Source organism: Ziziphus jujuba, chromosome 2 (genome assembly GCF_031755915.1).
Source record: "Ziziphus jujuba cultivar Dongzao chromosome 2, ASM3175591v1".
Lineage (NCBI taxonomy): Eukaryota > Viridiplantae > Streptophyta > Magnoliopsida > Rosales > Rhamnaceae > Ziziphus > Ziziphus jujuba.
Window position 1 is genome coordinate 32742798 of NC_083380.1, and position 13938 is coordinate 32756735.

Sequence of the window (13938 nt, forward strand, 5' to 3'; positions counted from 1 at the left end):
GAACCCACCTCCGGTGAGTTTCTGATAACAACTCCTACCTTTTCTCCCTAATTTGACCTCCTTAAATCCAAATCCTAAGTCCTTTTCCACCAATTCTTAACGATTTGTGAGATCCGAGGATATTAAACCCAAAACCTTTCTGGTGAGATTCCGGCCACCACGAGTTCAATCTCTGGGATGTAGGACTCAATTCATGATCCTCACATCATAAGCTTCGATTCGGTGTATCATTTGTGAATTTTGGTTAACGGTTGTGTTAAATTCTCCTAGTAACCGTGTGTAATTTATCCGATTAAAATATTAATTTAATCGGTTCTATGTATTATTGATATTTTAGGAGCACATACGAATTGTGGAATCGATCATATGGAGGATCTTGAATGAATTGCATGCTCAAGGTAAGTGATCCACCTTTGAATCTATTTTCGAGGGTTAAATTATATATATTTTGTAATAATTAAATATTTGGATTTAATATTCCATGTGTTAAATATTTTTGTAAACTTATAATTGAAATTTTGATGCCAAATTGACTGAATTAAAATATTTGTGCATTAATGAATACTTTGATTTTAAGAATCTTATAAATTTGGGATTTAATTTAATAATTACGAAATTTTATTGTGGGAATATTTCATAATCAAATATTTGAAAAATATGTTTTATGTATTTGATATTTAAGAGAATTTTTGTTTAAAATTTTATTGCCAATTTATGATAATTTCTAATATATGTTTTGGTGTCAAAAATATTTGGGAAGTTAAAGGAATTGTGGTTTTAAGTTCTTTTAATTATTGTTATGTTTATTATTAAAATTATTGTGCATAATTGTATGAATTTAATTATATATGGATTTATGTGGTATGGATTGATTCTTTGGATTTGAAAGAAATTATCTCTTTTAAATTTATTACACATTGATGAATTGTGGGATTTAACTATGCATGAATTTTATGATTTGAAGATGCACTACGCAGTACCGGTGTTATGTAGTTGTAGATGTGATTAGTACGCAGGTGGAGTGTGATGAGCGTACAGGTTTATACTCTCCTGTGGTTGCCATTGACTGAGGGCAGGCAAGTTTGATATTGGCCATAGCCACCCCACTCCATGGCCAGGATTAAGGTTTATAGCATCGGCATTGCTGAGACGCCAGGGTGGTCTGGATGCAGGTTCCTCTCTTTAACTTTCCCGTCAGACGGTGCTTTGGGATGCTGGGCACCGTTGGGCATCACTAGTATATAGTGTGTACATCAAGTTATTTTCTCAATCCGGTTTTAAAAATGTAATGTTTTTTAAATTATATTTGAAATTAAAAGTATTTAATTGTGATTTTGTTATTTATTTAAATTGTGTCCAAAAATATATTTTACCATGTTTTCAAGGCTTACATAAATTTAAGGTTTTTCAAAAATATTTTCTACGGTATCTCGTATTATTTTATTAAATTATTTAGCATAATTTTTATAAATTATTTATTGAAATTAATTATGTTTTACGTTAAACCTCTCTATTACTAAATTGATTTGTTGCATACTATTTGCAATTTATTTAAGTAAACATTTCTTGATTTTTCGGGGTATACAGATATTGAGTTTTGTGAAAAGTTTTAAAAGGGAAACATTTCCAAATGAGTGAACTGTGAGGGTTTTGAGAGAAAATATTACTTTCAAATGCTTAATATTTATTTATTTACTTATTTATTATTAATTGATTAAGTTTATTTTATTATTATTATGCTAGTATTAATATTGTATATTAGATTGGGCTGCTCACAGAGATGATTAGCATCTCATGTTTTTAAATTCGTTCCCCTAGACCCAGGTTAGTAGATGTGATCGACTAGAGTGAGCTCGACGTTATAGTTGCTGCCGAATTCCAAGGAGTTCCTTCTTTCCTTTCCTTCCTACCTTGTATTATTTCTTTTTATACCTTGTTGTATCAAATTCCATTATTATTTGCAAACCCTTGATGCTCTGTATACTATATAGATGTATTTATATAATATTGCACTGGTTCCTTATTAAATTTTGAAGTGCTGAAACTTTGTAGAAATAAATTGCAATAAGGTGAGAAAAATAAGGTGGTGCATATAAAAGCGTGTTTTATGTGCAGAGAATTTTGTGGTAAGTCCTATCCGTAGGGGAGATGCTGTCAGATTTTCCATTGGGAGGTTTGGTGGTGTTTTCCTAGGATTAGGGCTTGTCCAGGATTCCGGTGAGAAATTTTGGATGGGTCCTGACAGTTCACTTTATATCCTCTGAGAAATCAATTTTATGATATTGAATTGGGATACAAGTTTGAATTTAATAAAATGATTTTTAAACGGGAAACTTTTCAAACGAGAAGAACGAGAGGTCTTGAGAGAAATTTTTACGGGGATAAATTATTATTTTACTATTATACTGTGCCACTTACTGAGATTTCTTTATCTTACGTTTTATTTGTTTTAAATTTGTTCTCCTAGATCTAGGCAGTTAATAGCAGTCTACCTTGCACACCACTTGACACTTCGTTCTTTCCACAGCAGCAATTTAGAAGTACAAATATAACATAAATAAGTTCAGAAAGAATAAAAATAATTAAGGAAAGATAAATATGCACATAGCTAACCAATAATGCAAGATTCATATGGTTGGCATATTAATAATTATATACGAAATTATCAGGGAAATATATCTTTTCATAATTACTTCTCACATTTCACATTTCAAAATCAAAATGAAAAAAAGACAGATGATTTTCAACCATCCAAAAGTTCTATGTGGTATTAAGATGACATTTATGAAATACAATGTAATTGTAGTAATCTTTTTATATATTTTAGTTAATAAATAATTTTATCAAATATGTATTTTTGACATATTTTTATTAATAATAATTTATTTATGGTTATTAATGCTTATTATAAATTAATTGATTAAGAAAATTATTACATCTATTCAATATTTTAGCAAGTTTTATAATCAGTTTGATAACTGATGAATTAAATAAACTATTTCTAAAGTTTCAATAAAAATTTATATTTTTTAATATAAATTTTCATCTTTTTTATAAGGTTTTATCGATATTCGATATTTTTTTTATATTTCCATGGAAATTTTCATATTTTGAACTTTTGATATTTTCGTTGATATCCATTTTTTGAACCTTAGCTGGTTAAACATTTTTTATTTTACTTTAGTTTATTTTGGAAACTAACATTGAGTCCTTGCATATTTAATGAATTCTTGGGACTTAAAATTTCTAGACATACCAGAAAAAAATACATTCCTAAAATACAAAAAAAAAAAAAAGAAGAAAAGAAATGCCACTATTTTATTAGAAGTATTCTGTTCATTCAATATTTCTTTACACAAATACAACGATTTTTTAATTTTATTTTTATTATTATTTTACTTTGCAAACACTAGAGTAGAAAACTGTTCTAAAATCAAGAGTCAAACAGGCCTTACAGATGAAGAGGACTATATAAGTAGATATTGCAGAGATGCCAAAGGCTAACTAACCATCCTTAAAGATTGGCTTGCTTAGTTAGAGTTGCACTTAACATAAAATTATGTTATGTCAAGTTCTACTAAGTAATTAACAATTAGAGTTTCTATATATGGTTTATGTTGTTAAAGATTATTTTTGAATATTTATTTGTTATTATTTTAAATATTTTCTTATTTTTGTATTTATTAAAAATTCAGTAGCTTGCTGAGTTTTTTACTCATTATTTATTGTTATGGTTTCAAATATACCATAGTTTCAAGGTAGCTGGATTTGACATAGGATAATGGTGTTTTAGTTCTTATTCATTGTTATATTAGTTAGCTTGGAGGAGCTTTTAGATGCTGGAGCTTATTTCTTTTTATTCATTTTTGGTAGAGATATTTTAGATACTATTTATTAATAATGTTTGCAGAGATTTTATGTTTGGCATTATAAGTTTTATAAAGTGTTATAAGTATAACTTTTATCACTTTTTAAATATATAAGCTTGGGATATGACAATAACTAATGAATAGACTAATCATTAGATAGCTATGCTCTAATAACAAAGATGATGATTTTTGAATAATGTTAATGCTAAAATTTGGTGGAAAGTTGGCAGTGGAGCACTATGATTGTCTATGATATGCAGGCACTATGATTATCTATGGTATGCAATTTCCTTTTTTAATTTATTGGTAATTCTCTTCACTGTAATGACCTAGTAATAAGTTTTTAAGTCTTCGTTTATCATTCTTATTGAAAATGCTAAAAAGAAAACAAGTCACCAGAGAAGCAAACTAATAATGCAAAGACCTTACATCCTTAATTAACAACCACAAAAAAGAAAAAGAAAAAAAAAAAGAAAAGATGCAATAAAATAACAAACAAAACAAAACAAAAAAGCCTATCATTGTAATTAAAATGCAATAAGATAACAACAAAACAAAACAAAACAAAACAAAAAAAGCCTGTTTTAATAATGGTGGTAGACCACATTACAGGGCTTCCAGTAATATCAACTAGAAGCCAATAAAAGGAAAAAAAAAAAAATTAGAGAAAAACGATTTGAAATAACCAAGTAGTACTTTTTTTTTTTTTCTTTCTTTCACCATTAAAAAAAATTTAAAAAAGAAGTACATTTCCACTTGTAAATGGCACTAGAAATACACAAGAACGCACACTTACAAAGACCCATTTGGAAATCGTATATGTTTTCTCACCAATAATGTCAGGTAAAAAAATAAAGAGGAAATAATATCATTTATATTAAAAAATAGATCATTTGCTGTCTCAAGAGCCATAGGGTTAAGAAGTGCTAGAATTAAAGCTTTGTTCCCTGGTACCCAACAGCTTGTCTCACTTCAGCATTTGTATATTCCAGGCTGAAATTAGATGGAAGACATGTCCAAATGTATGGTATTCTTCACAATCAACAACTGATCTCCAAAGTTAAAGGGTCATGTGTGCTTTGGTTTAAGGGGGAATTTCATTTCTGCTTGCAAATTACTCAAGTTTTGCTTATAAGCTAAACTTAGTTTAAGTTTGAGGGGGATTAATAAGTGTGACTGTCACATCATCTATTGCTGATCACCTATATATTAGTATTTGTATAAAGTTAGCCAAAAGCTATTAAAAGAGCACGTGATTGAGTTAGGCTAGGCAGTTATGTGAGAAATTAATCCTCAATCACTATGCTCTGCTGTATGTTTGCTATAGCTACAAGTCGTGGAAGCTGACAAAAAGCATTGAATCTTCAGTTAGAAGACCTAAAACGTTGCCGTTTTAGAAGTGGTGTCATTTAACGAACCTAGTTGAAGTGGTGTCGTTTAACAAAGTTGGTATATCAAAAAGGCTTTGTTACACTTGAACAAAACGGTGCGTTGAAAAGGAAAGAAGAGTACATCAGATTAAAAAGGAATGGTCTTCTTCAAGCATAAAAAACAAAGAGCTGGTTGTCTTCTTCTTCTTCTTCTCTTTTTTTTTTTTCTTTTTTTTTTTTTTTTATTAAGAGGAGAAAATTTCAGATCAATTTTAGAGAGAGAAATTTCAAAATTCTTCATTGGTTTTCTACATCTTGTGTCTCTGTGTGAGATAGAGTGGTTTCTTTGTGAAACACGAGTGGGTGTATTTGGGGCTTTGGGATTTGTTTTTTGGATTTCTTGTGTGAGATCACCATTGTTGATCTAAATTAGAGCCTGTAAACACATACAATTTTAGAACCTTAACTTCGGAGCACGAGGACGTAGGTTGATTTTGACTGAACCTCAATAAATTTCTGTGTTGATTTGTAGATTTAGGTTCTTAAATTTTGTTCTTAGAATTCATAACAAGTTAGATAACTAATCTTCTCTTCTATAATTAAATATAGACTAATGAATGAATGAGGTACGTACTGAGGTATTTTCAGAGATAACAAACACTCTCTCAACTTTTCTTAATAAGGTCATTTTTTTTTTCTCAGTTACCCATATATATATAATTCACATCAAGACATACCAGGAGAGGAACTTCTTTCTGCATAAAAATTGAATAAGCAATCTGAAGCAGCAGAGGAAGTAGCAATCCACATGGAAAATACTGAAGGACCTCATTATGAGGATCTTGTTGATGAGTCATCAAATCTAAGAAGCAACCAAGAAATACAAGAAGAGCCGCCCAAGATACCAAAGGTTCCGGAGAAAAATGAAGGACCAGGACCTATCAGCAACAACAATGAAGGACCTCCTCATCTCCCTCTTGAGCTTCATTTCATGCTCAATAAGCATGAATCATCAACTCCAAGAAGCAACCAACAACCAGAAGGGCCCAAGATACCAAAGGTTCCAGAGATGTTTCGTAATCTTAAAAAAAATGAAGAATTTTATCCTAGTGTGGTTTCCATCGGTGCTTATCACCATGGGAGGCGTCACCTCAGAAAATTTGAGAAAAGGAAAACTAAACGGGCATGGAAATATTGTAAAACTCCTGAGGGGGTTGTAAATTTATACAAGAGTCAAAGAAGTGGCCAGAAATGCAAGGAAGTTCTATAATATGAAAAGATTGAAAGGTATTGATGCTGAGGCATTCACAAAAATGATGTTTCTTGACGGTTGCTTCATTCTAGAGTTTATCAGGTGGTTGCTGGGGGTAGAAGAGTACTATGATATAGGGATGAATAATGAGGACATAGCTAATGTCAAGCGAGACTTGTTCTTGTTAGAGAACCAACTCCCTTACATTGTTCTTGAGGAGTTAATGGGCCATGAATTATATATATGGAAGGGGAGGATTAAAAATTTCATCACTATGTGTCGAAGACTTCCTCCTGCAGTCAAACCATGGATGTCTGGTGCTAGTAATTATTTCTCCAGGTCTCCTTATCATCTTCTTGACATGACGAGGACAAGATTTGTGAAACAAAGTGCTACCCTCCCTTCTCGACGTCGTCAGGTGCGGTATATGATACTCTCAGCTCTTTTACGCGTGGTGTGCCACTGTATGGGAATCTGGTTCAGCCCCAATAAAACAGCCACCCCAAGTGCTACCAGTGATTGGTACTCTTATCATTCAGCCAGGGAGCTCAGGTCTATGGGAATCTGGTTCAGACCAAACAAAACAGGTAGTTTTAGCGATGTCAAGTTTGAGTCTCAACTGTTCATCAGGGGAGTGCTCACACTTCCTCCAATACTCATAGATGCCTCCACTAAATCTTTGCTGCTCAACATGCTGGCGCTCGAATCAAGCTATACAAACTTGGAGGACAAGAAGTGTGTCACCTCTTATATGTGCTTCATGGACTCACTTATTGATAATGCTGAGGATGTGATGATCCTAAGGTCCCAGAACGTCATCGTCAATTGCTTGGGAACCGACCAAGATGTAGCAGATCTATTTAACGACATAGCAATACATTTGATACCAGACCCTCATTTGTATGCCGAAGCTAAACGTGGAATTCAAAAGTATTGCAATAGCAAGTTCCAGCAATGGATGGCAGAATGTTACAACAACCATTTCAGAAGTCCTTGGACGCTTCTTGCATTATGTGGTGCCATTTCTGTCATCTTGCTCACCGCGGCTCAGACTTTTCTGGCAGCATGGCATCCCAAAATTGAATAGTTATTTTATATATGTGTGTGGATTTTAATTATTATTATTACCATCCATGAGTTTATTATCTTATTTTGTGCATGTTGTAATGAATAAATATTTTGTGCATATTGTAAGGCCGTCCTCTCTGTACTCATAGATATATATTTGGTATTATCTTTTCTTAACATGGAGATGTCTACGGCGAAAGGTGAGTATTAGCTAAAATTTGTTCCCTTCCTCTGCTTTTTCAGTCACATTACTCAATTACAATTTTAATACATCCATCGCTACTCTTCCTCGGTATTTTCACTGATTGTTAGAAGATTCAGAGATATTCCACTGCTTTTCTATTCAGTTTGACATTTATCCAATTATGAAGAGTTTAAACTGTTATCTCACTAAAGCAATATTCTTAGCAGCTAAACATGTTATGATTTGAATATTGGAAAGGAAAATGCATATATATATATATATATGTATAATGCATGTAAGATTTTTATCTCATTTAGGAAAATGCCTTTGCCAATATGGATAGGTGTGTTCCCCGAACAAATCCCATATAGAATATCCCATATGAGAGAAAAACTGTGTATTTATGCATATAATATGGAGACATTATAATTTACATATCTTTTTCATTCTTTATGTTATTTTATTATTATTCTTGTTATGATTGTTGAAATGTTACAAAATTGGAAAGCATGCTTCTCGTTTGCATTATTATAAGGACATTTATATGATCTTTTAACGTTCAAATTCCAAATTTGAGTTGAGAGTAACATATACTTTGAAGATGAATCCGGCATATAGTTCTCCAATAATAGACCATGTGATAAACATCAGTTTTGCTAACTCATTGAGTAGAAGCTGATCAGGCATTTTGATTATGCTTATACTTTATTTCTTTGCAGAGATATTCAATCTTATTTTTTTTCAGAGACATTCAATCCTTTCATATTTACAGACCATAATTAATTCTTATACACATTTCTTTACACTAAGGCAATGGAATCTTAGCTTCCTTGACAGATACTTGAGATTAAGCAGATTGTATATTTGAATTACTGCAAAGACAACTAAGGTAGATTAACCATTTGTCAAGATTGGCTTGCCAAGAGTGTTGCACTTGGGATTCTACTTTTCAATTACCCATCTCTTTCTTGCTTCATATAAAACTGCCCATTTTATTCACCATTACCATCTCGATTTCTTTCTTACCTGCAAGTATGTAAAACACCTGGGTTTAAGAGTCAGATCATCCTCACAAAATATATACCTAGCTACAGAAAATGTTTTAACAAGTCTCACATCATCATAGGCAGGTAACAATTACTTATTTTCCTTTAATTCTGTTCTTGTAAATAAAGTCTCTCAAAACCCTTGTGTTAATGCACTGCGGTACTAGTTCCACCTATAAATTCACTGTTGTAAATTATTTAAGATAGAGAGTATCCTTAGAAGAGAAACTAATTGAATTATGAAGATGATACACATTCTACCATTTTGACTGAGCTAGCAACCAAGGAGATACAAGATCTAGGAGTAGGAATTGTATCATCTTCCTTGGTGCCAGCAGCATGTCATAGCACGTTCCAGCCAGAAGCAGTGTATAGAGCTATTCGCACATGCGATTACTGAATCATGTTGGCACAAAAAAATTGACTCAAGAGCTGCAGCTTTCTTTTCCAAATCCTATCATTTTGGAGTGATAATATAGGGGCTGCATAATTGGCTGCAAATCCTCTACGACAAGCAAGGATAAAGCATATATGGAATTTCAGTTTCATTTTGTAGGAGATAAGGTTCTTGAAAAAGAACTTGAAGTGACACATGTGCCTTCTAAAGAGCAGATTGCAGAGGAGGCTCGTATAGACAACAGATAAACGGACACTTCCAAATCAGCTTCCAGATCAGCATCAATTAAGTTATTAGTTGAATAGCTGACCGATGGCCTTAATATTAATTATGTCTGTTAAGTTTGTTATGTGTGTTAAGATCTATATTCAGATCAAAATATGTGAGTAAGTTACTTGTTAATTTATACGGAAAAAAATAAATGTAGTGAACGTCATGCTCGAGACAGATTTAGGAGCCACTTCGATTTTCAATCACCAGTATGTGAATTATATACATAATACCACGTTATAATTCTATCTTCAAAAAAAAAAAAAAATGACAATAATACATTATAATGCTCAGACCGGTGTTGGTAATGTGTTCAACTAACAACTGAACCCCTAGATATTGGATAATTAACTTTCTGACAAATCATCTTGGCCTTTGAATGGATAGCATCCAAGGGTGAATAAACATTGAGAAGTTATGAGTAGTTATGACCATAATTTATACACTATTTGGATCTATTTATTCAATGGCCAAAATAGTATTTGTCAAATATCTTTATCAAATACTTGGGTATATAAAGCTGGCCTTTATCTCATAATAAGATATTACTTTAGAAGGATTTTAAAATTTTGTTGCTAAAGAGGATTTTTCTTCAGCGCTAAATAAACCAGACTAAAATCGAAAGCAGGAGATTTTTTTTTTGATGCTAAATAAACTATGTTAAAATCAAACGTAAGACACGAGAGGGAGGGAAAAAAAAAAAACAGAAAAAGGTAAACAATGACTAATGCAAAGATTAATTATTAGATGGCTATGCTTTAATAATTTAACAACCATAAAAAAAAAATAAAATAAAATAAAATAAAATAAAATTGCAATTAAATGACAAAAAAACAAAACAGCCTGTCATTGTAAGATCCAATAAAGGACAAGAGAGGAAGAAAAAAAAAATGAATAAATAAACAATGACCAATGCAAAGACTAATTATTAGAGAGCTATGCCCTAGTAATGAAGATAATGATTTTTAATAGTGTGAAAATTTGGTGGAAAGCTGGCAGAGGACCACTGTGATAGTCAATGATATGCAATTTCCTTTTTTAATTTATTAGTATTTCTGTTGACTTGACAAGCGCCACCGCCCCCAAAAAAAGGAAAAATATGCAATAAAATAACGAACAAGACAAAACAAAACAGAAAACAGCCTGTCATTGTAAAGTCGAATGTAGGACAAGAGAGGAAGAAAAAATAAATAAATAGATAAACAATAACTAATGCAAAGACTAATTATTAATAAAGACGATGATTTTTTTAATATTTGTAGTGTGAAAATTTGGTGATCGTCTATGATATTCAATTTCCTTTTTTAATTTATTAGTATTTCTCTTGACTGTAATGACCCCGTGATAAGGCTCTTAAGTCTTCTTTTACCATTCTTATTGCAAAAGCTAAAAAGAAAACAAATCACTAGACGAAGAAAATAAATGTGTGGCACGTAATTAAGAAAGGAGACGTAAAAGGCATTTTGTTTTTCAATAATGCTATTGGATACTTAATAAATACTATTAAAAAGTAAAATGATGTTAGATTAGTTTAAAATCATATAAAGTGAAGCAAAAATGTTATTATTTTATATAATAATAGCATTTTTCTAAAATGCTATAATTAAATACTATAAAAGCTTATATTTGTTGCGGTGAACCTTACGTCCTCAATTAACAACAACCAAACCAAAAAAATAAAAAATAAAGAAGCAAACAAAACAAAACCAAAAAAGCCTATCATTGTAATTTAATAATGGCCACGTGCCAGAGAGTCCAATAACATCAACTAAAAGTCGAAAAAAAAACAAAAAGACAGAAAAACAACAATTTGAAATAGCCAAGCAGTACTTTTTTTTTTTTTTCTTTCACCATAAACCGAAAATAATAATAAATTATAAATAGTACTAGAAAGGCACAAGAACGTGCACTCACAAAGATCCAATTGCAATTCGAATATGTTTTCTCACCAAAATGTCAGGTAAAAAAATGAAGAGGAAATAATATCATTTATATTAAAAAATAGATCACGGGTTGTCTCAAGAGCCAGAGGGTTAGAAAATTCAAGCTTTGTTCGCTGGTACCCAACTTCTTGTCTCACTTCAGCATTTGTATATTCAAGGCTGCAATTAGATGGTAGACATGTCCAGATACATGGTATTCTTCCACTATCAACTACTGATCTCCAAAGTCAAAGAGTCATGTGCGCTTTGGTTTAAGGGGGGATTGCATTTCTGTTTGCAAACTCAAGTTTTGTCTATAAGCTAAACTTAAATAAATAAGTTTGATAAACTTAAATAAATAAGTTTTGACTGTCACGTCAGCTATTGCTGATCACGTGTATATTGATACTTATGCGAAGTTAGCTAAAAGCTATTAAAGGAGCACGTGATTGAGTTAGGCTAGGCTGTTAGATGACTAATCTTCTCTTCTATAAATAAATACGGGTTGAAGAATGAATGGGGTACGTACTGAGGTATTTTCAGAGATAACAAACACTCTCTCAAAATTTCCTAATAAGATCATTTTCTTTCTGCCTTTTCTTCTTAACTACCCACATATATACATATATATGTAATTCACATCAAAACATAGAACTTCTTTCTGCATAAAAAAATGGAGGAGCAATCTGAAGCAGCAAAGGAAGTAGTAATCAACATGGAAAATGCTGAAGGACTTCATTATGAACATCCTGTTGAGGAATCACCAACTCCAAGAAAAGACCAAGAAATACAAGAAGAGACCCCCAAGATACCAAAGGTTCCAGAGAAAAATCAAGGACCACCAGCACCTATCGACAACACCAATGAAGGAATGGAAGGATCACCAGCAGCTATTGACAAAAACAATGAAAGACCTCCTGATCTCCCTCCTGAGCTTTATTTCATGAGCGATGACGATGAATCGTTAACTCCAAGAAGCAACCAACAACCAGGAGGACGCAAGATACCAAAGGTTCCAGAGATGCTTCGTAATCTTAAAAAAGATGAAGATTGCTTTTATCCTAGAGTGGTTTCCATCGGTCCTTATCACCATTTGGAACCGCACCTCCTACAATTTATGGAACTCAAGATTAAACTGGCAAAAAGATATTGTGGAAATCGTGCTGGAATCGTCGATTTATACAAGAGAGTCCAAGCCGTTGCCGGAACAGCAAGGGAATTCTATAATATGGAACGATTAAATGATATTTTGGATGATGAGGCATTCACAACAATGATGTTTCTTGACGGTTGCTTCATTCTAGAGTTTATCATGTGGTTGCTGCGGGTAGAGTATTATGATATAGGGATGAATAATAATGAGATAGCTAATGTCAAGCGAGACTTGTTCTTGTTAGAGAACCAACTCCCTTACATTGTTCTCGAGAAATTAATGGAGGGCCATAAAGAATACAGCTTACATAAATGGAAGGAGAAGATTGAAAATTTCATCACTATGTGTCGAAGACTTCCTCCTGAAGTCAAACCATGGATGACTGGTGCTAGTAATTATTTGTTCTCGTCACTACGAAAACAGGAGGAGATATTTAAAAATTTGATCACAACCTGTGCAGGACTTCCCCCTGCAGAACAAGGAATTCAACGTCCTCTTCATCTTCTCGACATGACGAGGACAAGATTTGTGAAACCAAGGGCTACCTTCCCTTCTCGACGTCATCGGGTGTGGGATAGGATAGTAGAAAAGGTGCGCCACTGTATGGGAATCCGGTCCACCCAAAGTGCTACCAGTGATTGGTACTCCTATCAATCAGCCAGGGTGCTCAATTCTATGGGAATCCGGTTCAGACCAAACAAAACAGGTAGTTTTAGCGATGTCAAGTTTGAATCTCAACTGTTCATCAGGGGAGTGCTCACACTTCCTTTAATACTCATAGATGCCTCCACCAAACCCCTGCTGCTCAACATGTTGGCTTTGGAATCAAGCTGTAAAAACTTGAAGTACAAGCTTGGTGTCACCTCTTATATGTGCTTCATGGACTCACTTATTGACAATGCTGACGATGTGATGATCCTAAGATCCCAGAACGTCATCGTCAATTGCTTGGGAACCGACCAAGATGTAGCAGATCTATTTAACGACATAGCAATCCATTTGGTCCCAGACCCTCATATGTATGCCGAAGCTAAGCGTGGAATTCAAAAGTATTGCGATTGCAAGTTCGACCAATGGATGGCAGAATGTTACAACACCCACTTCAGAAGCCCTTGGACGCTTCTTGCATTATGCGCTGCCATTTCTGTCATCTTGCTCACTGCGGCTCAGACTTTTCTGGCAGTATGGCAGCTCAAAAATTGAATAATTATTATATATAAATATATATGTATGAGGATTTTAATTATTATTATTATTCATGAGTTTATTATGTTATTTTGTGCATGTTGTAATGAATAAAAATATTTTGCGCATTGTAACGCCGTCCTCTTTGTAATAGATACATATTTGGTATTATCTTTTCTTAATATGGAGATGTCTAAGGCGAAAGGTGAGGATTGGCAAAAA

At 32.8% G+C, this 13938-nt stretch overlaps 2 protein-coding genes across 2 annotated transcripts; both read left to right on the plus strand.

Moving 5' to 3' along the window:
* Positions 1-6510: 6510 nt before the first annotated feature.
* Positions 6511-7578, plus strand: LOC132800809 (UPF0481 protein At3g47200-like). The gene has a single exon (XM_060815109.1). It carries the CDS (start codon positions 6511-6513, stop codon positions 7576-7578), a length of 1068 nt encoding a protein of 355 aa, XP_060671092.1.
* Positions 7579-12051: 4473 nt separating this feature from the next.
* LOC132800810 (UPF0481 protein At3g47200-like) lies at positions 12052-13734 on the plus strand. The gene has a single exon (XM_060815110.1). It carries the CDS (start codon positions 12052-12054, stop codon positions 13732-13734), a length of 1683 nt encoding a protein of 560 aa, XP_060671093.1.
* The last annotated feature ends 204 nt before the right edge of the window (positions 13735-13938 follow it).

What these genes read in the sequence shown, in the direction of transcription:
- LOC132800809 (XM_060815109.1), top strand. Translation starts at nt 6,511, where the DNA reads ATGAAAAGATTGAAAGGTATTGATGCTGAGGCATTCACAAAAATGATG.
- LOC132800810 (XM_060815110.1), top strand. Translation starts at nt 12,052, where the DNA reads ATGGAGGAGCAATCTGAAGCAGCAAAGGAAGTAGTAATCAACATGGAA.